General features: G+C 51.1%; 2 protein-coding genes and 1 pseudogene across 2 annotated transcripts; 1 reads left to right on the top strand and 2 right to left on the bottom strand.

Moving 5' to 3' along the window:
* Positions 1 to 7,749: 7,749 nt before the first annotated feature.
* Positions 7,750 to 8,052, top strand: LOC136496035 (uncharacterized). The gene has a single exon (XM_066491778.1). It carries the CDS (start codon positions 7,750 to 7,752, stop codon positions 8,050 to 8,052), a length of 303 nt encoding a protein of 100 aa, XP_066347875.1.
* A 3,808-nt stretch (positions 8,053 to 11,860) lies between these two features.
* Positions 11,861 to 13,752, bottom strand: LOC136496034 (uncharacterized). The gene is made up of 3 exons (XM_066491777.1): positions 12,984 to 13,752; positions 12,747 to 12,896; positions 11,861 to 12,303 (listed from the first exon to the last, which is right to left on the bottom strand). Exons 1-3 carry the CDS (start codon positions 13,750 to 13,752, stop codon positions 11,861 to 11,863), a joined length of 1,362 nt encoding a protein of 453 aa, XP_066347874.1.
* Positions 13,753 to 14,037: 285 nt separating this feature from the next.
* On the bottom strand, positions 14,038 to 15,174 carry LOC136496033 (uncharacterized; annotated as a pseudogene).
* Between the last annotated feature and the right edge of the window lie 8,130 nt (positions 15,175 to 23,304).

Here is a 23,304-nt window from a genome sequence, read left to right as displayed (position 1 = left end):
GGCCCCCGTGTCCGCTGGTGCCAGCCGGCCCTCGCTGGACTCCGACGCCCCCTCGACCCTCTGCAGAGGCTGTTGGGTCGCCCCCGTCGTCGGCCGTTCCGCCTTCGCCGTCGAGCCCACCGGGCTGACGGCGCTCTTCCCCAACGCCCGTGCATCGGGCGTGTCGGCCTCGGCCCCGGGGCGGGCGATCGCCAGCCCTGAGGCGTCCTCTCCTCCTCCTCCTGGAGATGTCGGGCCGTTCGCCGACGCCCCGGGCGCCGTCCCCCTGACGTCAAAGAGATGGTCCAGAGGACCCCGCCCCGCCTCGCTCTCATCGTCATCGCTCGAAGAATCCGTCAACGACGGTGACGGAGACGGCTCCACCGGGAGACCGTCGTGCCTCTGCTGCCGGCGACGTTTCTCCAGCTCGTCACGCTCGAGGCTCTTCCTCTTGCGCCTTGCCTCCTCGGCGTCCTTCCGCTCCTTATACACCTCGGTATGCGCCTTGTTCGCCGCCCACCGCTCTGCGTCCTTGGGAATGGGCGGCGGGGAGGCTCGCACATCCCTTTTATGGTTTGTGTACAGTTGTTCAAAATCTAGTGGCTATTGTTTTTCCATGTTAATTTTCAGCTATCAGCGACTACAAGCAATCACTGCAATTCCAAAATCTGAATGAAGAAAAACAGAACATTCGTTTGGAGGTGAGGATTAGAGGCGCATCTATTGCTATCGGTTTCTTTGTTGATCCCAAATAACGTTACGAATCATTCAGGTTGTTAGAGGTGGAAGGCGAATCACGGTATCAATATATGATTTGGTTGTTGGAGATGTTGTCCCACTCAAAATTGGTGACCAGGTAGAGAAGGCCACTGAGGATGAGCCTCATTTTCGAGTCATGTGTGTACTTTCAATTTCTAAGGATACCCTATAATTTCTTTGCCAGGTCCCCGCAGATGGTATACTTGTCAGTGGCCACTCCCTTTCCATAGATGAATCAAGCATGACGGGAGAAAGTAAAATTGTAAGTTACTCCAATATGCAGCCTTGGAAGTAATACGCGTTACATCTGACCCTAACTTGGCCACATGGGGGTTATTTGAAGGTACATAAAGATCAGAAGTCACCATTTCTAATGTCAGGTTGCAAAGTTGCCGATGGCTATGGCACAATGCTGGTAAGTTTCTGTATCCACATACTCCCCAGCCACAATTACTTTCTGGACAGGAATCCAGTCAAACGTCTGAAATTTCGACTTCCAGTTTTAAGATTTAGATTATGACATGAAAATTGTATGTTTAGATCTGTCTTGAAAATACTTTAATAATCTTATGGATTATTCGATTTCATAGATGTGTAGAAGAAAATAGTGGATAAAGGTACATGAAAATAGTAGACTACTTCTTGTTGCCCAAGTTTGTGCTAAAGCTTTAGTGTTGTTACTTTCCAGTATCAAACTTACTTTCATATGATATAATGCCTATTACCTCTTTAATCACTAGTAGTGATTGGAACAGTGTAGAGCATTTATCAACTGAACCCTACTGTTGTAATGTCCAGGTAACTGCTGTTGGAATCAACACTGAATGGGGATTGCTAATGGCAAGCATATCTGAAGATTCGGGTGAAGCGACACCACTTCAGGTTTGATTTTGTTGTTGCTGCCAGCTTTTGTGCAAGTTTATTGACTTTACGTGCCTTTGTTGTTCTGGTGCAGGTTCGTTTGAATGGTGTCTCTACTTTCATTGGAATGGTTGGACTTTCTGTTGCCCTTGCAGTTCTGGTTGTACTGTTGGCCAGGTAAAATTGCCTTTATATTTTAGTGTGCTAATTGTCTACCTTGTTTATCTACATCAATCTGTATCACCCTGTTTTCTTGTAGGTACTTCACTGGGCATACTTATAATCCTGACGGATCTGTGCAATATGTGAAAGGGAAGATGGGTGTAGGCCAGACGATACGTAGAATATTCACAGTGGCTGTAGGTATTCTGTTCTCTGTTTATGCATACTGCTTTAGTGTTTACAGTTTTTGTCTCACCATCTTGAGGTGTAAATAGGTCACACTGACGTAAGCATGGTTTGCATGTTACTTTCTGCTAGCGCTTTCGTCACCTGCCACTCAACATGCTTTATTTTTGTCAGGCTTGCTTTCTCAATGCGCAAAATGATGAAGGACAAGCCTCTTTTCCTGCTCTTTCCTCCCACGCGCGATCTTCCTGCTCACGCAGCAGCCCACCGCGCGCGTCTTTCTCGCGCCCGTCCACCCTCATTGGCTGTTCTACTCCCTCTCTCCTCTCCGATGGCTTCTTCCTCCTCCTCGGCCACCAGTGCCGGCACCCTGCCCGCGACAGGCACTCCAACCGTGCCTGCCATGGGCACCGGTGCTGCTGCCCCGATTGTGGCTCACAACTACGCCACAGTTAATGTCAAGTCCCACATCCCATTCACGCTGGACCTGCAATCCAACTACTCTAAGTGGACGTTCTTCTTCAAGTCGCTGTGCGGCAAGTTCGGCCTTCGCTCGCACATCGATGGCTCTGCTCCCCCTCGTCCTGATGATCCTCAGTGGGATGCCGTGGAGTGCTGTGTCCGGGGCTGGATCTCCGGCTCCGTCCTCGACCTCGCCATGGACGGTGCCGATCCCACCGCCCGTGATCTGTGGGTGTCCATTGAAGGGATCTTCCGCGCCAACCGGGAGCCATGCGCCATTGTCCTCACTGCGTCCTCGACGGCATTGCTACAGCAGATCATTGGGCGCCTCCACTCTGAGTTTGCCATGACTGACCTGGGTGCACTCCATCACTTTCTCGGCATCTCCGTCACTCGCTCCGCCGACGGGTTGTTCTTATCACAGCGACAGTACGTCGTTGAGCTCCTTCAACGCGCCAGCATGGCTGAGTGTCACTCTACGACGACACCTGTTGACACTCATGCCAAGCTTTCTGCCACCGTTGGTGCCCCTGTTGCTGATCCGTTCGTGTATCGGAGCCTTGCCGGTGCACTGCAGTACCTCACGCTGACCCGTCTTGACTTGGCATACGCCGTCCAACAGGTGTGCCTCTTCATGCATGATCCCCGCGAGCCGCATCTCTCGATGATCAAGCGGATTCTACGCTACCTGAAGGGCACTCTCTCCTCCAGCCTCCACATTGGTGTTGGCCCTGTTCAGTCACTAGTCGCCTATTCCGATGCCGACTAGGCTGGCTGCCCCGACTCTCGGCGCTCCATCTCCGGCTATTGTGTCTACCTCGGCGACAATCTGATTTCTTGGTCCTCCAAGCGTCAGACCACGGTCTCCCGCTCCAGTGCCAAAGCAGAGTACCGTGTTGTTGCTCATGTGGTGGCCGAGTGTTGCTAGCTACGCCAGCTCCTGCAGGAGCTCCATGTTCCTATTTGTCGGGTACCATAAAAAGGGGTCCCCTGAGCGAAAACCGAAAAAATCGCTTAGACTCTATCAAAATCAAAGCCAAGAGACAAATATTGGCTAACCCCCGGCCTTGTCCGAGTCTACCGGCTCTCCACCTCACCCGAGGCCTCGCACGAAAGGCCTCGGACGGTCTACCGATTCTCCGCTTCGCTCGAGGCCTCGCATGAGAGGCCTCAGACGGCCCACCAACTTTCCGCCTCACCCGAGGCCTCGCACGAAAGGCCTCGGACGGTCTACCGATTCTCCGCTTCGCTCGAGGCCTCGCATGAGAGGCCTCGGACGGCCCACCGACTCTCTGCCTCGCCCGAGGCCTCGCACGAAAGGCCTCGGACAGGGAACCGATTCTCCGTCTCGCTCGAGGCCTCGCACGTAAGGCCTCGGATGCGGAACCGATTCTCTGTCTCGCTCGAGGCCTTGCACGTAAGGCCTCGGACGTGGTATCAATTCTCCGTCTCGCTCGAGGCCGGCTGGGCAACAGCCTCATCGCCTCCGCCTCGACCGATTTCCCTGACAAAACGTCACGTCCAACTGACGCGACCAATCACTCCCATGATGTCAGCCCGACGACAGCTCGACACAACAGAGTGGCCGACAAGACGGGAAGTCGCATCAACACCAGGCCATCTAGGACGGGATGGGGCCGGGGTTACCGACCGCTGTGCTCAGCACTGTGCCCACGACTGACGCCCGCACCGCACTGTGCTACCTAAACCCCTGCTTCAGGAACAACGCGACGTGGGGAGTCAAGTCCGGGTCACTGTAGCCTCGAAATCAGCGTACAGGACCAACTGCTCCCTCCAAGCTTTGGCAATCCACTTTAGGGTCTCGGCAGCCTCGGGATTCGCGCCCGCCGAGCCCCCACGATGGCTCGGCCTCGGCACCAACTGAGCCTCGGCTCTTCACACTATCAACGCACAGCAACCAGCACGTCATCCGCCATGCCCTGCGTCAAGCTATCACTGGAGCTCCCATATCGCACAGGATCGGGTGTGACCGGCGCATCGCTCCAGCACATCAAGAATAGGACCACTTCGTCAACCATGCCACCACAGTGACAGGCTACAGGGCTCGGACATGCCGCCTTTGTTCACACGACATTACGTAGCAACCCCATGTATCACCCCTATCCCCCCTTCAACTATAAAAGGGAGAGACCGGAGCCGTTTCTAGGGACGGATAGATGAACAAGCACGAACACAGACAGACAGACTCACTCGCTCGCACAAGCAACACTATGTAACACCCATGCTTCCCCGTTGCCTGAGATCAACATCTCAAGCAATTCACATCGCTCCACACAGAGACCTAGGACTAGCTCCCTCTCTCGCCCTGCTTGTAAACCCCTACTACGAGCACCTCGGTGCAAGGAATACAAGATCGATCTCTCAGACTGGACATAGGGCACCTATTGCCCGAACTAGTATAAACCTTGTGTCTATTTTCATCACCATCCGGGATTAGGAACACGCAGTACAAATTTACTAGTTGGTTGAGGGCTCACCGGTCCAAAACACCGACAGTTGGCGCGCTAGGTAGTGGTGCTACTGCGTGTCATCTTTGTCATCCCGATAAGTTCTGGATAGCAGACCCCGTGCGACCACTGTGTCTTGGCACGATAATCTAGTTTGGGAGCCTAGAGTTCATGTCTCTAGGACATGAGTACGATATGGTACTCCTCTCACCCAGAGCCCCACCGACCATCGACGACGTCACGCCCCGACAGCCTAGGCGCTGGCGGTGCCTAGGCCGCCGCTCTCATCGCGCTCGCCAGGCACGGCACGGGCGAGACCACCCTGACCCCGTGCAAGCTCAGGGCGCCGCGCCGCGCTCTGCCAGTATCCCCTGCCCCGCCACCTCCTGAGGGGTCGACTCTGGTGGAGCAAAGCCCGGCGATGGCACCATCCCCGTACCCCTTTGGGCTAAGGAATGCTGCCGCCACCTATGCTTCCGCCTACGCTTCCACTCACGCGGAACCCTTAGGGCGCCACCAACGCTTTGCCCTCGACCTCGACGCCACGACCTCGACCCACACCCACACTGACTCCTCGGAGGAGGATGAGGCATGGGCCAGAGTGGACTTCTTTAGACTCCACGACCCTGAAGCCATGTGCCGCTTCCTGGCCGCGAGCGACTACTGCTTTGGCTACTCTGACTTCGATGATGAAGGCGCTTACGACCCCACTCATGAGTGCATCCACGTCGAGCTCGGGATGCCAAGCACAGGCAATGAGGACGAAGGGGTAGGTTCTCGCTCCCTGCCCCCCCGAGGGGGCGGGCGGTGCCGCACGACCACGCATCGAGCCTCGAGCAGCGTGGAACGAGAACCTTGCCCCCGAGCAACTTCAACGTCTAGACCTGGAGCAGCTCCATGAGCTTTAGACCAAGGTTGAACAAGACCGACTCCTTCTGTAGCAGCTCCGAGACACTCTCGAGCAAGAGCAGCGGGGTCGCGATGATGGTAGAGCAGCCCAGCGGAGGGCTCGCAACGTCAACCGCCGCATCAACAACGACGAAGGGGACAATCAACCCCCTATCTTCAATTGCGCTAGCCAAAACATCACGGCAGCGGCAATGCTACTCTAGACGATGCCCAAGCCCTCTACCACAGAGGGACGATGGGCTCACGGCGAGCATCGGGACCTCCTTGAGACTGCCGCGGTGCAGCAGGCCAAAAGTTCCGCCTCTCGACGGCGCGGAGGCGCCTCAGAACTTCCCACGGCATCGCCTTGGCAGGATAGGGAGGTCTCGGTTCGCCCCGAGCCCGCTCAGGCACCAACGGCCAACAGGTTCCCCTCGGTGCATGACCGCCTCGGCAACCAACGCGAGGCGTAGGGCGACCACGATGTGGTCAGTAGGCGACGGCGCCACGACAATGAGGGGCCTGCCCGAGGCTACCATCCGCACTAAGGTGGCCGCTATGATAGTGGGGAGGACCGTAGTCCTTCTCCTGAGCCGCCTAGCCCTTGAGTCTTTAGCAGAGCTATCCGCGCTGCTCATATCACGGCCCGGTTTCGGCAACTGGCCAACCTCACAAAGTACAGTGGTGAGACCAACCCCGAACTTTGGCTGGCCAATTACCACCTGGCTTGTCAGCTAGGCAGCGTGGACGATGACCTGCTCATCATCCGCAACCTCCCGTTGTTCCTGTCAGACCCGGCGCAAGCCTGGCTCAAACACCTCCCTCTCTCACAGATCCACGACTGACGTGACTTGATAAGGGTCTTCATCGAGACCTTTCAGGACACATACGTGTGCCTTGGGAACTCCTGGAACCTCAAGAGTTGTCGCCAGGGGGTGGATGAGTCTCTCCGAGACTTTATCTGACGCTTCTCCAAGAAATGCACCGAGTTGCCAAGCGTCGATGACTCGGAAATTATCCAGGCTTTCCTCTTTGGCACCACCTACCGAGACCTGGTCTAAGAGTTAGGCCGAAATGTGCTGACCTCGGTGGCCGTGCTCCTCGACATCACCACCAACTTTGCCTTGGGCGAAGAGTCCATCGGAGCTATCTTCCCTGACAACGACGCCAAGGGGAAGCGGAGGGACGAGGCCCCTGAGGCCTCAGCTCCCCTCCTCTCCAAGAAAAAGAAGAAGGGTCGCCAGAGGAAGCAAGAAGTCCTAGAGGCCGGCCTAGTCACGGCCGTAGAACGCAAAAATCCTCGAGGCCCTAGAGGCCTCGGGCTCTTCGACGATATGCTTAGGAAAGCCTGCTCTTACCACCAGGGCCCGGTGAAGCACACCCTCGAGGAGTGCACCATGCTCCAGCATTATTACACCAAGCTCAGGCTCCCCGATGACGACGCAAAGAAGAGGGGCACCGGCGATAGGGATGACGGGTTCCCCGAGGTGCACAACACCTTCATGATCTTCGGTGGGCCTTCAGCGTGCCTCACAGCACGCCAGCGGAAGAGGGAGCGCCGAGAGGTCTTCTCGGTGAAGGTGGCCACTCCTCGTACCTCAATTGGTCTCGGGAGGCGATCACCTTTGATCAGGATGACCACCCCGATTATGTCTCGAACCCCAGGCAGTACCCACTTGTCGTCGACCCCATCATCGACAACACCTGGCTCACCAAGGTGTTGATGGATGGAGGCAGCGGCCTCAACATCCTCTACGCCAACACCCTGGAGCTCCTAGAGCTTGACTAGTCGTAGCTCCGGGGTGATGCCACGCCTTTCCACGGCATCGTGCTGGGGAAACGCATGCGACCCCTCGGGCGCATCGACTTGCCCATTTGCTTTGGTACTCCCTCCAACTACCACAAGGAGGTCCTCACCTTCAACGTGGTTGGGTTCAAGGGGACGTACCACGCCATCCTGGGGCATCCGTGCTATGCCAAGTTCATGGTGGTCCCCAACTACACCTACCTCAAGCTTAAGATGACGGGTCCCAACGACGTTATCACGGTCGAGTCCACATATGGGCATGCATACGATTGCGATGTCGAATGCATCGAGTACGCCGAGGCTCTTGTGGAAGTCAAGACCCTCATCGTCAACCTTGATCGGCTTGGTGACGAGGCGTCTGACTCCAAGCGTCGTGCCAGGACTTTTGAGCCCACGGAAACCATCAAGCTCGTCCCGGTCGACCCCATCGGCTCCAATGACCAGGCATTGAGGATCAGCGCCACCCTCGATAGCAAATAGGAAGTCATGCTCATCGACTTTCTCCACGTGAATGCTGATATGTTCGCATGGAGTCCCTCAGACATGCCGGGCATACCGAGGGAGGTCGCCGAGCATGCCTTGGACATCCGGGCTAGCTCCAGACCGGTGAAGCAGCGCCTACACCGATTCAACGAGGAAAAGCGTAGGGCCATCAGCGAGGAGGTGCATAAGCTTTTGGCGGCCAGGTTCATCAAGGAAGTATCCCATCCAGAGTGGTTAGCTAATCATGTATTAGTTAAGAAGAAAAATGGGAAATGGAGAATGTGTATAGACTACACCGGTCTAAATAAGGCATGTCCAAAAGTCCCTTTCCCATTACCTCGAATCGACCAAATCATTGACTCCATTGCGGGATGCGAAACCCTATCCTTCCTCGATGCTTATTCTGGTTATCATCAAATCAAGATGAAAGAATCTGACCAGCTCGCGACTTCTTTCATCACACCATTCGGCATGTACTGCAATGTGACTATGCCGTTTGGCCTCAGAAATGTAGGGGCCATATACCAGTGGTGCATGACCCAAGTCTTTGGTGAACACATCGGGCGGACCGTTGTGGCCTACGTGGATGACATCGTGGTCAAGTCTAGGAAAGCCAGCAATCTCATCGATGACCTAGAAATAGCCTTCAAATGCCTCAGATAGAAGGGCATCAAGCTCAACCCCAAGAAGTGTGTCTTCGAGGTCCTTCGAGGCATGCTCTTGGGGTTCATAGTCTCGAAACGCGGCATCGAGGCCAACCCGGAGAAAGTCTCGGCTGTGACCAACATGGGACCAATCCGAGACCTCAAGGGTGTACAGAGGATTATGGGATGCCTTGCGGCCCTAAGCTGCTTCATCTCGCGCCTTGGCGAAAAAGGCTTGTCTCTGTACCACCTCTTGAGGAAATCGGAACGCTTTTCTTAGACCCCTAAAGCCAAAGAAGCCCTCGCCAAGCTCAAGGCATTACTGACCAATCCTCCTGTCCTGGTACCACCGGCCAAGGGCGAGGCCCTCTTACTCTACATCACCGCAACAACCCAGGTGGTTAGCGCAGCCATAGTGGTTGAGAGGCAGGAAGAGGGGCATGCCCTACCCATCCAATGACCTATTTACTTCATCAGCGAAGTGCTCTCCGAGACTAGGACTTGCTACCCCTACATCCAGAAACTGATCTACGCCGTAGTCTTGGCTCGACGCAAGCTACATCACTACTTCGAGTCCCACCCGATGACCGTGGTGTCATCTTTCCCCCTAGGGGAGATAATCCATAACCAAGAGGCCTCGGGTAGGATAGCCAAGTGGGTTGTTGAACTCATGGGGGAAGCCCTATCTTTTGTGCCTCGGAAGGCAATCAAATCTCAGGTCTTAGCCAATTTCGTGGCCGAGTGGACCAACACCCAACTGCCACCTGCTCAAGTCCAGGCGAAATGTTGGACCATGTACTTCGATGGGTCCCTGATGAAGACCAGGGCAGGCATGGGTCTGCTCTTCATCTCACCCCTCGGAGTGCACATGCACTACATGATTCGGCTCTACTTCACCGCCTCCAACAACACGGCCGAGTATGAAGCCCTCGTCAACAGCTTGCAAATCGCCATCGAACTTGGAGTACGGCATCTCGATGTATGGGGCGATTCGTAGCTCATTGTCGATCAAGTGATGAAGGAGTCAAACTGCCATGACCCCAAAATAGAGGCGTACTGCAAACTGGTATGTCGCCTTGAGGACAAGTTCGACGGTCTCGAGCTCAACCACGTTGCGCGTAAATTCAACGAGGCCACGGATGAACTAGCAAAGATGGCATCGGCACGGGCCCCAGTCCCCCCGAATGTCTTCGCTAGAGAGCTCCACAAGCCTTCCATCGACTATGCCTCGGCAGCGGAAGAGGGCCCACCGATCATGCCCACCACAGGGCTCGAGGAACCCTCTATCGCTGAGACTCCTTCGGCCGAGTCTGAGGTCATGGAAGTCAACACGGAGCCTCCTGAGGCCAACCAGGGCACAGACTGGCGAGGCCCGTTCCTTGATTGCCTCGTCCGAGGAGAGCTTCCCGTAGATAGGACTGAAGCCTGATGGCTTGCTTGGTGAACCAAGACTTACATCCTCAACAATGCTGAGTTGTACAGGCAAAGCCCATCTAGCGTCCTCCAACGATGCATCACCACCGAGGCAGGTCGAGCCCTACTTTGGGACTTGCACGCAGGAGCCTGCGGGCACCATGCAGTGCCTCGAACGCTCATTGGAAATGCTTTCTGCCGAGGGTTCTACTAGCCAACGGCTGTTGCTGATGCCACCAAGCTCGTACGCTCCTGCGAGGGAGGCCAGTACTACGCACGGCAGACGCATCTCCCGGCCCAAGCCCTCCAAACCATCCCCATCACATGGTTGTTCACTGTGTGGGGGCTCGACATGGTTGGGCCTCTGCAGAAGGCCCCCAGGGGCTACACCCATCTGCTGGTAGCAATTGATAAGTTTTCCAAGTGGATCGAGGCTCGCCCGATCAATCGAATCAAGTCTGAGCAAGCGGTGCTGTTCTTCACTGATATCATCCATAGGTTCAGGGTTCCAAACACCATCATCACCGACAATGAGACGCAGTTCACCAGCCACAAATTCCTGACGTTCTACGATGACCACCACATCCATGTGGCCTAGTCGACCATAGGACATCCTAGGACAAACGACCAAGTAGAGCGTGCCAACGGCATGATCCTACAAGGCCTTAAGCCAAGAATATACAACCGGTTGAAGAAAATTGGCAAGAAATGGCTTGCCAAACTCCCATCGGTCACCTGGAGCCTGAGGAACACCTCGAGCCGAGCCATGGGGTTTACACCGTTCTTCCTAGTCTATGGAGCTGAGGCCATCCTCCCCACTGACTTAGAGTACGGTTCCCCGAGGCTGTAGGCCTACAACAAACAAAGCAACCGCACTGCCCGCGAGGATGCCCTCGACCAACTGGAGGAAGCCTGAGACGTTGCACTACTACATTTAGCCAAGTACCAGCAAGCCCTATGATGCTATCAAGCCCAACACATTCGAAGTCGAGACCTGAAGGTGGGCGACCTGGTGCTGAGCCTAAGGCAGAGCAACAAGGGCTGCCACAAGCTGACCCCGCCATGGGAAGGGTCGTACATCATCACCCAAGTGCTGAAGCCCGGGACCTACAAGCTAGCCAACGAGAAGGGCAAAATCCTCACCAACGCTTGGAACATAGAACAGCTATGTCGCTTTTACCCTTAAATTTCCAAGCATTGTATACATTGTTTCTCAAAATACAATAAAGAAGCATTCTTTAATTGTTCTAATTTTTGAGAAACCCCCCGAGCCCATTGTGGGCCTCAGCGTTACGATAACACCATAAGGGAGACTTGGCTCTGCCCCTGCAGAACTGAGCCTCCCTCGGGGGCTAGAAGGGGGGACTCCCCCCTAAGTTCCACGCACCATTTTTATTCGTTTTTCAAAAAAAATTCTATGCCAAACTCTCTAGCGCGCTCTGACAAATCAATTGTTAAAGACCCAAGGACCGAAAGTCTGTCTCAGGGCCAAAAGGCCCGAGTCACAAGACGGCCTACGCCTCCGGGCTATGGCACTCCCTCACCACCTTTTGCCCGAGGGGCAGCTTAGGCTCCGAGGATGTTTTTACAAGAGATATGTTCAGAAACGAGACAGAGGGCAGAGGCTCAGAAATACCGTAAAAATGATTAGAAAACATAGACGCATAAGTACTTTAAAAAAAGGCCTCGACGGCCACAAACGTCACGACAATAATCTTAATTTATTTACATGGCCCCTTTGGCCCAGGTCATGGTTCAGGGTTTCCTGCATCGGCGGATGGCGTGGGAGGAACCACCTCCTCTTCGAACAGCTTGGCCAGCGCTGTGCCGAGGCCCTCAGCTGCCTCCATCAGCTTCGCGACCTCCTCATCGGCCTCCTCGTCATCCTCGTCCAGGATGTAGCCGTCGCTGATGGCCTCGAGGTCGACGCCGACATAGTGCGAAGAGACGACGATCAGGGCACGCTTGACACCCATGTGCAGCGCCCCTCGGAGTCGCTCGTGCACTTGGCCGCTCAACGCGGTCAAGTGGCTCTTAAGGGAGCTGCCCGACTTGACCCCCTCAACCTCTAGGGCCTCGCAGACGGTACAGGCGGCGCTCTGTAGCATGTCGTGCTCCCTGATCTTGGCCTCGAGCACCACCTGCACTATGATAGAGGCCTCGGCTGCTTGAGAAACCTCCTTCTCCAACCCTGCGCCAAAACAAGCAGGATGGGGTTAAGCGCAAAAGAAAATAAACCAAACAGGGGTGATGCCCTACAGGACTCACCCTCGGCTTTCTCTTTCCAGCGCTGGGCCTCGACCTAGGAGGCCTCGGCTTTCTCCTTCCAGCTCTGGACCTCGATCCGAGAAGCCTCAGCCGCTTTGGAAGCCTCTGTCTCCAGCCCTGCATCACACCAGGAAGTTAGGGGTCAAACACAAGAAAAACAGGTAAAACGAGGGGAACATGACTCACCCTCAGCCTTTCCCTTCTAGACCAGAGCCTCAGTCCATTATGCCTCGGCCACCTTGAGGGCCTCTGCTAGGGCGCCTTTCGTCAGTAGGTACACACCCTGCTCCACCCCTAGCTGCCCAGCGAGGGCCTTGGCAGAGGCCATCACTTCTTCAGCCTAGGACCTGAAGGTGTCCCGATCACCGGCCGCCCGGGTCAGCTCCTCCTCCAACTCCTTGATCCACGCCGCCAAAGGGGCGGCCTGTTCCCGAGCCATGGCTGCCTCGACCTTCATATTAGCACAGTGAAGGCGGAGGTCCTCCACCTCCGCGCTCCACACCAATAGAAGCTTCCCTACATATTTTGAAAGGCACACAATGAGACTTAGATGAACAAGTGTAATTGGATAAAAATTGTTGCAAGACAGTTCAAGTAGCATACCTGGTGGTGGATGTGGAAATTTGTGATGATGAGTAGTTATGGCATCTTTGAAAACTCTCATGTCATGTGCTAAACCAGGCCATCCCGACAACACAAAGGTAAATCTCATGTCGAAATCACAAACAGCAAGCACATTCTGACTGGTTTCATTGTGCCTGTTCAAGTATGGAACCCTCTTACTCTTATCCACCACAACCTTCACATGTGTCCCATCTATAGCTCCTATGTAGTCATTGAAGTGTGGCCAGAATGCAGGATTCTCTAAGTTTGGGTGCACCTCTAAAAATGTTGGGTCCTTGGGTACAATTATGTCATGTGCTAACCTAAGGAGGCATGTCAAAACTCTATTAAATGTTCTGCTTACTGTCTCCATAGACCTCCTAAAATGGTTCTCAGCCTGTCTAACTGACTGTGGTGAACCAACAACCCATAAAAACATAGCAAGAGCCTCTACAGATGTCATTTTTGTACTGGACTTCAACCCATATGAATGGACCAAAGTATTATGTAACCTGTTAAATAAAGGTCTCTCAACCCTAAACATATTGTAGCATTGGGTATCTCGAGCTAGTGTCTCCTGCACCCAATCCAAACCAGAGTCTCCAGTGACCCTCCTAGGTAGTTTGACAAAGTAGTTATCAGAGTACATACCCAAGATAGGAACCAACTGCAAGATTAAATTCTGGGCCTCCACCAAATTATTGCAGCACATGGATATAATCTCATCCTCACTTGTGCTGCCTCCATCATCATCTTCTTCCTCAATCATGGGGCCCTGATCTTCTTCCTGCTTCAACACATGTAACAAATTGTCAACACATAGCCTAAAACTTGAAGCAGTGTAAGCAAATGAAATTAATTCAACAAATTAATATAGCCCTTAGATAAATAGGTTCAACACATAGCATTAAGTCAACACATCACACAGATAATAGTTGAAGACCTCACACACAGATGATAGGTTCAACAGACATAATAGTTCAACACCTCACACACAGATAATAGTTCAACACATAGATAAAAGATCAACATCTTAACACGCACATTTCTTGAACTACTCAACACCTCCTAAGCTCAGATTGTTGTCCCTGCACCATTTCTTGAAGTAACCCAACCTAAGCTGAGGAGTTAATTTGCCATAGAAGAACTACCTTTGGTACTCTATTTCGAACATCTTGGACATAGCATAGATAGAGTCAACAGTTTCCTCAACGCCACACTCAAATGCCAGCTCCTGACACCTCTCGACAGAACATGCTGCCTTGTCACTTGCACGTTTCTGTATTTGAGTAGTGTTGACTTTGATAGAGTCTTTGAAGGTACTGGCTATGTCCTTCACAATCTTCACCATTGGGCTCTTGCTCTTCTTCACTGGACTGGTCAAAGTGCTTGAATTGCTGCTTAATGACCTCTTTCCCCTCTGGCTCCTCTGGCTGCTTCTACTTGTAGGTGTTGTTTGAAACTCCTCCTCTTCCTCTTCTACCCCTACATCTTGCTCCTGATTCTGACCATAATCATCTCCAGGCACCAGGGCTGTGCTTCCATCGACAGTGAACCCTCTGAATAGTTCATCAAGCAACTCCTCATTTCCTAGAGGACCCCACTGCAGCCTCTTTAGGTATTGTTTTTTCTGCATCATAGGTTTACATCACAAGGTGATCAAAAACTAGTTAAGGTGAGCACACTACACAATTTGCTAGGAAACTCAGACTCATGCATAGCTTTACCTCTGTGTGTGTTGTCCAGAACTCAGACTCTGCATCAATTGTTCCATCTAGTTTCCTCCCTAACCCTGTGTGCGTTTGCAAGTAGCGCCAGAATGAGTGGGTGCTTTTGAGTATGACTATTTGGTTCTTCACCTGTAGATGGGTATACAGCAACCCCCTTCGAGCAAGTAAGCCGTCGACAATAGCTTCGTACCCTTCACTACTCATTTGTGCACCATTATATGTTCCTGCTCTATGTTGCTCTATGCACAATTCTAACAAGCAAGCATTATTTGCATCATTCCATTGGGCTCGATTGGCATGGCTCACCGGGGGACCGCCGGAGCTCACTAACTCCTCCACATCATCCTCCAATTCTTCATCGATGTCAAAGGGAGCGCTGGAGCCAGATGCTTGCCCACGGACGGCACTCCTTGGTGCCCTCGGTGCTTGGGGACGCGGTACGCGCTGGCCGCTGTCGCCATGGATCACCGTGTTCGTGCGCTGGCCGCCGCCGCCACATAACGCCGTGTTGGTGCGCTGCCGGCCGGGTACTGCGCGCCGGATGGTTTCGTGCACTGACGAACACCGCCTGCCCCCAACGATGACCCACCGGGGAATACGCCACTGTTTCCTCCTCCGTGACCGGCTGCCGCCACCGCCGACCCACCAAAGTGGAGTTGCCGGGCGTAGGGTGAGGCCGGAGTCGCCCACGCGTCTCCTGCTCTAGCTCGCGGTGGGCGATAGGGAGGGAGGACAGAGCCCCTGACGCGGCCAGGGAGGAGCTCGTCGGTGTTGCCCTAGAGGACGGCTACGTAGAGCCCAAGCCCTAGGAACACCTCCGTCGTCGGCGCTTGCGAGTTGAGGTCGAGATCCGCGAGGCTAGCGGGAGCGTGGCCAGGGCCGCTCGCCGACGGTTGCGATCCCCACGCGTCGAAGCCGTCTCCGTCCATTGATGGGAGGCGGCGGCATGGCTGGGGAGACGCGGCAGCGCGTGTGGCAAGATCTGCGGCGGCGCGCGTGTGGGGAATGGGAGGGAGATGAGTGCGGGTGCGAAACGGGAGCGAGAATGCGAGATCCCGTGCGGCATGCGGGCGAAAAAAAAAACGCTTTTCCAGTGGGCCCCACCTCAAACAGCCTCAATAAGCATCAGATGTGGTGGATAGTTTTTTGGGTGGGTTAGATGCAAATAACCCCAATCTAACCCTCATGTTTAGATACTTTAGAGCTATTTGAGCCTCAAATAGCTCCAACTAACTCTAACCCATGGATCCAAATAGGGCCATTATGTCAAAGGAACCCTAGAAAAACTGTAATCCTGTTAGGGAATACTTCCACTGTTTCAAGTTCGCTGCATCTGATAAGGGCAAGTTAAAATATCTTAACTTTGACTAGCTATAAATAAAAAATATCAATATTTATAATTTGAAATAAGTATTACTAGATTTACCATGAGATATATTTTTATGCTATACTCCCTCTGTCCCTGAAAGAATGAATTCCTAGCAATTTTAGGATAGATTAGCAAAGAAGATAAAAGATCATGCTGCCCCTTATTAAACTAATGAACCTTAATAACTCTCTAGTTACCAAAAGCCTGATCAAGTAGTGTTGTTTGAAGTATCCAATAGCAGTGCAAGAGAAAGAGGTTGTGTTAAATGCAACCCAGACTACGAGAGAAATTAACGTGGATCGATGGACCGCTCATCTCTAGAAATTGATTCTTTTGGAGATAAATTTTTGGTCTAGAAATCGATTCTTTCAGGGAGAGAGGGAGTGCTTACTCAGTGTAATAAATATTAATATTGTTATTATCAATATATATATATTTGGTTAAAATTTAGACACGTTAATCAAGAATGCATGTAAATTATATTCTTTTGTAAACAGACTTAGTACTCTCTTTGTCCCAAATTATAAGTCTGTCGATGTTTGACCACCGATAGCCTGCCACGGGGGTATCCGAGGCAGTATGTCCGGGCTTCAGTGTATGCAGAACTCGACGGTTAACGCAAGAGACAGTCGATTTATCCTGGTTCGGGCCCTCGATCGTAGATCGAGTAATAGCCCTACGTCCAGTCGGCGTTAGCCTTTGCGTTGGATTGATTGTAAAGTGTTGTGTTGTACAATTGTTCTCTTGAACTCCCGATTCAAAGAGCCCTGTCCTCCTTTATATAGTCAGGAGGCCAGAGTTCTAGTTGGTTTACAATGAGAGTTCCTAGTAGGATTACAGGATAATACTACTACTAAGATTACAGGGGAAGAATCCTAGTCAGGCTAGTTCTTCTCCCTTTCTTGCGAGGTATCCCGTGGGTCCCGCACCGACAAGCCCCCGAGCACTTCATGGTTGAGTTCTAGAAGCCTTGTCTTGTTCCTTCAAGTCTTGTCGAGCAGGAACAAGCGTCGTCCGAGTGCTTTCTTGAGCGAAACCGTGTAGCGCTTTGTGAGATCTTCGTGTGGTGTGTACCTTTTTGAAGAAAAAAGTACCCCCATTTGGATGTAGCCCCCGAGCCTCTTGCTGTTTGGCACAAGGAGCTTGAGGGTATTTTCTTGAAATCTTCCTAATTCTTCGTTGAAAGGTTCCCCAGCTTCCTTGTTGAAAAGAGCTCTGATTTAGCTATGTTCAGGTTCTTTTTGTCGGAAAGAGCTCGGATTTAGCTATGTCCGGGTTCTTTTTATCTTGTGGCCTTGAAGTCGTCTGTTTTGAAGAAGTGTTCTGAGTGACGTGCGCTTTTTGAAGAAAAAAGTGCACTCACTGAGTGTAGCCCCCGAGCCTCTTGCTATTTAGAACAAAAAGTTGGAGGGTCTTAAATCTGAGTTGTTCGACAGAACTATATACCTCTCCTTTTGCAGCCCCCGAGCATATATCCAGGTTGTTTTGTTTAGGAAGAACTCGAATGCAGAGTCTTGGCATATTCTCTGGTAGTCTGTTATTGTCAGGTGTAGTTGTATGGTGGTGGTTGAGTGTAAATGCCTTTTGTTCATGGGTTGTACTGTGTTGATATATTCTTCCGAATATGCTCGTCTTCGAGTACTGTTCCCTCTCACCTGAGTCTTCCATTATTGAGCCCTATCTTTTCACTATGTCCTTTGTTAGGCTTATTTCGTTGGTACTCCTAGTCCATGTGCACCGCTCCTTCGATCTATAAATACCCTCCCAGAGTGCTTGTTTTCATTCATTGAACATTCTATTGAAACCTTTGTGGTCGTGAACATGGTAGTTTGCAAAGTAGAGCAGCCCCCGGACGTGTTTTGTAGTTCCTGTGTGTCTTGTCGTAGTTGGAGGAAGTCTTGTGATAGGGATTAGAGGTAGGCTAATCCCGCAACAGCATTGTACCAGGATGTACGTGGCGGTAGTTGGAGGAAGTCTTGTGATGTGGGCTTCGTTCCTTCATCTGGTAGTTCTGGGTTGATCCTTGTTGCCTGTCTTGAGACTGTCCGGTGCAGATCAACACCATATCCAGCATCACATCAGTCTTGGGTAGATAGATGCCTACCGGCCTTCTCTGCTCTATGTTGTCCCGCCGTGCTGCTGATTTCCGCCTTAGATGCACTGCGTCAGTCCTTTGAAGAAAACAGTGTAGCCGATGGCAGTTTGTCCTTCCGAGTAGCAATTTGGGGCACGTAGTCATTACAGAGCCTAGCCTTGTCCGGGTTCCTCTTTGCTTTTTGTGGTACCGAGTTCATTAGGTCTTGTAAGGTTTGTAATCTTCTATTTTTGAAGTCGCTTGTAATGGAAAGAATCTTGTCTTCTGAGTTGTCATTTATTTTCCACTGTAGTACTGGTTGTTCATGAGATTCTCAAGTTCTTTCTGTAAGAACCGAGTTCTTATGTTACTTGTGAGGTAGCCCTTCTTTTCTTCATGGTTGACGGGTTATTTTTTGCAGTAATCTGATAACTCCATCGTAGTGCTGGATGGATAAGTCTGAAATCTGCCTGTTGAATTATACCATTGTGTGGATTTGTGCCCTCCATCATTTTAGCTATGTCAGTAAATGGACCGTTGCGTTCTCACACGGTGCTTTAACGGGCCTGGTGGGCCGTTTTTATCGCTGTAAAATCTATTTAAAGACCCTTTATCTTCTTTTTCTTTACTGTCCTTCTCTTGCCTTGAAACCCTAGCTTTCAGAAATCCACCGTCGCCATAGTCGCCATCACCCGAGCGCCGCCGTCCTAGCTTTCATCTTTCCCCAGTGCCTTTTTGCTTCCGCTAGTTCATGGGTAGGAAGAAAGCCGCGAACAAGTCCCAGGGAGCCTTCGTGGACGAGGAGTCATCCCTTTCTTTGATTGAGAACCAAGAGTTTGTGGCCATGATGGCTGCCTAGAAGGTTTGGCCAGCTCCGACAACAACCGAAGACCAGCTTCACGAGCTTGTCAGCGATGGCTTGATCTAGAGCAAGGACTTTGCTGACTGGAGAGCTCTAGGCGAGCATCGAGTCCCTGCTCTCGGTCCTAGTGAGATCGTCCTCTTTGTCTCCTTTGTCCATGCTGGACTCTGCCTTTCCGCTTCTGCCTTCCTCCATCGATTCCTTAATTATTTTGGGGTTACTTTGAACCATCTTACCCCCAATGTTGTCCTCCATCTTTCTGTCTTTGTTCAACTTTACGAAACCTTTCTTGGAATTCCTCCTTCTCTTTCCCTCTTCCATTTCCTCTTTCGTCTGAAACCACAACCCCGCCGTGATGACACTTCTATTCTTGGTGGGTGTGGGATTCAGTTCCGTCAGGGTCTCAAAATTAAATTCTTTGATTATGACTTAGTTGACTCTATGAGGGATTGACGTTCCGAGTGGTTTTATTCCGCCAACATGATTCCTGCTCTTTCCATTCATTCTTCTTCTGGTCCCATAGTTAACGATCGATGGGAAAAGAAACTCTTGACGGATTATGAGAACCAGGCAATCAAGCCGCTTATTAAGAGGATAAGTACTCTAAAACAACAAAGTTTGACCGGCCTTGGTATTATTTCCAGTTTTCTTCACCGTCGAGTCCAACCTCTTAAGGAGCGAGAAAACTTTGGTTTTGAGTACTCTGGGGCAGAGGATCCTTCTCGTATGGTCCCTGCCCTTGAGTTGACCGACGAGGAGGTGCTCGAGCATTTTCGGAAGATGCTGAAAGGGGTGAACGTCGTTCCTTACGCTGTTGTTGAGTATTGCGCTAAGAACCCTCCTCCTGTTGTGAGTTGTTTTTCTTTATTCGAGTACTTTTTTAATTTCCTTTATGGTCTCCACCTTTGTTTAATCTTTCTCATCTAGTTGTTTTACTCTTCTTTGTAGGAATTGGGGCGCAACTTTGTTGACACAATCCCCATTGATGTCCTCCCTACCGTGGTGAATACTGGAGAGGATCTTGCTAGGGCTTCTGTAATTAGTAAGTTCCAAATCACCACATCGTTTCCTAGAGTTTCTTCCGAAGTTGTTGATGTATATGAAGAATATGTTCCTCGTCCAGTCCCTCGAGGTCCTCATAGCGTCTCGAAGAGGGGGCAGGCGGATGGCCCTTCATTTGGTTTACCTGTTTCCAAGAAGTCTCGCCAGCCGAGTACTCATCCAGGTACTCTAGTTATAGGTAGTGTGCTCCTAGGTGAGCATATTAATATGTTCGGTCTTTCTGTTATTTATTTGTGCCTTTGATCGAGTTCTTCTCTCTCTGTTTTTAGATGGCGTTGTAGCTGTCTTGCTGGAGACTAAGGAAGATGAGGACGATGATGTGCCTCTCATTGCGCGTCGGTGAGTTGTTTACTTGTCTTTGTTTTGTTGAGCGCTTTTTTCTTGTTCTGACTTTGTCTTAGCTCTTTTGTAGCAAGCGGTCATTGGGCTCGAGTTCCTCTAGGGCTCCGACACCAAGTTCTTCCGGGGCTCTGGTACCGGGTTCCTCTGGGGCTCCGGTACCAGCCGCGCCGCTCCTGTCACAGGGTAGTGGTAATGTTTTTGCTACCGTCGTTCCCCCTGCGAGGTCTTCTTTGTGTTTTACAAAGAAGAAAACAGCTGGGTGAGTGACTTCTGGCTTCATCTCTTTGCTTCTATTTTCCTTTTCTCTTGTTCTCATTAGCGAGTTCTCTTATCAACTTTCAGGCCTTCGTCTTCTCTCGTCCCCCCGTTGACTTCTTCTCAGCCCTCTGTTGTGCCACCAAGTACTAAGCCTTAGGACTCACAGCATGCTGTTAGTGAAGTGGTTGTGGGGGTGACAAGGCCTTTCGGTGATGATGCTGCTGCTGTCTTGGTTGCCCTGGAGGTGACCGTGGCCATTGCGATGGACTCATCTAGGGAGGTAGCCGAGACTTCCCATGATGTGTCCTTGGCCTTATCTTCTTCGCATCGGCCATCTCCCTCCGCTCCTCTTTCTGCTGAAGATGTGGTTCATCAATTTGATGCCACTCATTGGTTGTCAGAGTTGACTGCTTCTTGGGGAGAGTTCGTGACCTTTGTGACTTCTTTTGGAGAAAAACTCCAAGTAAGTTTTCTGAAGTTCTTTCTTTGGGCATTCGTCTTTCTCATGTTCCTATACCTAGTTTCTCTCTTTCTTTTTGTTCAGTCCTTCTCTCGAGACCATACCGGCTTCTTTTTTTCGTCTGAAAACAAGAAAAAGTTGTCTTTCGAAGTGAGCGCCCTAAAAGCTGATCTTGACCTCCTCCGGGCCGAGATGGAGGCTAAGCGTCAAACGCATCAGGAGGAGGAAAAATCTCTTCGTGCTCGGGTTGTTGAGACCAAGAAGCAGAGGGATGCTGCTATCCAGGAGGCTCAAAAGAATTTGGAGGCCATGAAGAACTTGGAGGCCGTGAAGAAGGAGTGCAACGGTATTGTGGGTTCTTTTTGTTTCCTTCTGCATTCAAATTCTCCTTTCTACTGACTTGTTGTTTGTTGTCTTGTCCAGCTCTCCGGGTTGAAAAGCAGAAGCTCTCGGAGGGCGTTGATGAAATGAAGACTCTTGTTCGTACGAGTCACAATAAGGCTGAGGAGGTAATTACTCATGCTGAGGAGGAACTTGTGCTTGCTAAGTTGATTAGGCGTGGAGCTGATAGAGATCTTGTGCAGGCCCAAAAAACTATTGAAGACTTGTGTGGCAAGTTGGCGATGGCTACTGAAAACTGGAAAGCTTTGTGGAAATCCTTTCATTCAGTAGCCGACGTTCTTCGAACTCCAGCGGATGATGGGCAATCTTGGGCTCAGTTAATTCCTCAAATTCCGACTCGTTTCCAAGAGTTTGTGAAGAGGTGCGCTCAACTGTGTACCAAGAATGTCCTGGCCTAGGTTCGGGTTCTTGCTCCAGCGGCTTCTTTGTCCAAGATAGCAGAGGAAGCTGATAGTCAAGAATACATTGATGTTGTTGAGAGGATGGAGCTTGAGGTTGAAGACTTAGCTAGTAGAATAGTAGATAATCTTAATATTGTTATCCCTTCCCCTGATGATGAGGCTTGATGTATTTGACCTTTATGCCCGTGCCTTGTAATATGACATTATACTTCTTTTTGAATGAAGATTTTTTGTTGATGTCTTCTTTGCTCGGATGCCTTGTTGTTTATTCCTTGGATGATTTGTCCAATTGGTCAGAGTTACTTGAATTGCCGAGTACTTTGTCTTTCTCTCGTCTTTGCCTTGTAAACAATTATGCGCGCTATCTTGACAAACTTTCTTGATTTGTCGAGTACTTTTCTGTCCCATGTAAACAACTTATTATATATATGTCTTAGTGTTGACAACCTTTCTTGATCTGTCGAGTGCTTGTCTGGCCTTCTTTTGTGCCATGTAAACAACTCGTTATATGTAGATCTTTGTGTTCTTGGGTATCTCCAGTGTAGCCCCTGAGCCTCTTGCTATTTGGAACAAGTAGCTGGAGGGTCTTGTCTTAAATTGCTGTGGTCTATGCTCAGGCTTAGTTTCAGTCGTTTCAGGTGTTAGCTTGTTAGCTACCCTCATCGGCGTGCTCAAGTATCTTTTTAGCTATTTTGCTTTGGTCGGGATGCTTAGGCGTATTTTCAGCCATTTTGCTTTTTATTTCGGGTGTTAGCTTGTTAGCTACCCTCATCGGCAGGCTCAAGCGTCTTTTCAGCTATTTTGCTCTCGGTCGGGATGCTCAGACGTCTTTTCAGCCATTTTGCATTTTATTTCGGGTGTTAGCTTGTTAGCTACCCTCATTGGCGGGCTCAAGCGTCTTTTCAGCTATTTTGCCCTTGGCCGGGATGCTTAGGTGTCTTTTCAGCCATTTTGCATTTTATTTCAGGTGTTAGCTTGTTAGCTACCCTCATCGGTAGGCTCAAGCGTCTTTTCAGCTATTTTGCTCTCGGTCGGGATGCTCAGGCGTCTTTTCAGCCATTTTGCATTTTATTTCAGGTGTTAGCTTGTTAGCTACCCTCATCGGCGGGCTCAAGCATCTTTTCAGCTATTTTGCTCTCGGTCGGGATGCTTAGGCGTATTTTCAGCCATTTTGCTTTTTATTTTGGGTGTTAGCTTGTTAGCCACCCTCATCGGCGGGCTCAAGCATCTTTTCAGCTATTTTGCTCTCGGCCGGGATGCTCAGGCGTATTTTCAGCCATTTTGCATTTAAGAAACAACTCGGGGAAAGCCATGATGAGACATATGTCTATCGAGAGAGAATCATCTTTATTGATCATTGG

The sequence above is a fragment of the Miscanthus floridulus genome, chromosome 12 (genome assembly GCF_019320115.1).
Source record: "Miscanthus floridulus cultivar M001 chromosome 12, ASM1932011v1, whole genome shotgun sequence".
In the NCBI taxonomy this organism is placed as follows: domain Eukaryota; kingdom Viridiplantae; phylum Streptophyta; class Magnoliopsida; order Poales; family Poaceae; genus Miscanthus; species Miscanthus floridulus.
Note: the sequence above shows the minus strand (reverse complement) of the source record. Positions and strands in the feature narration are given on the sequence as shown.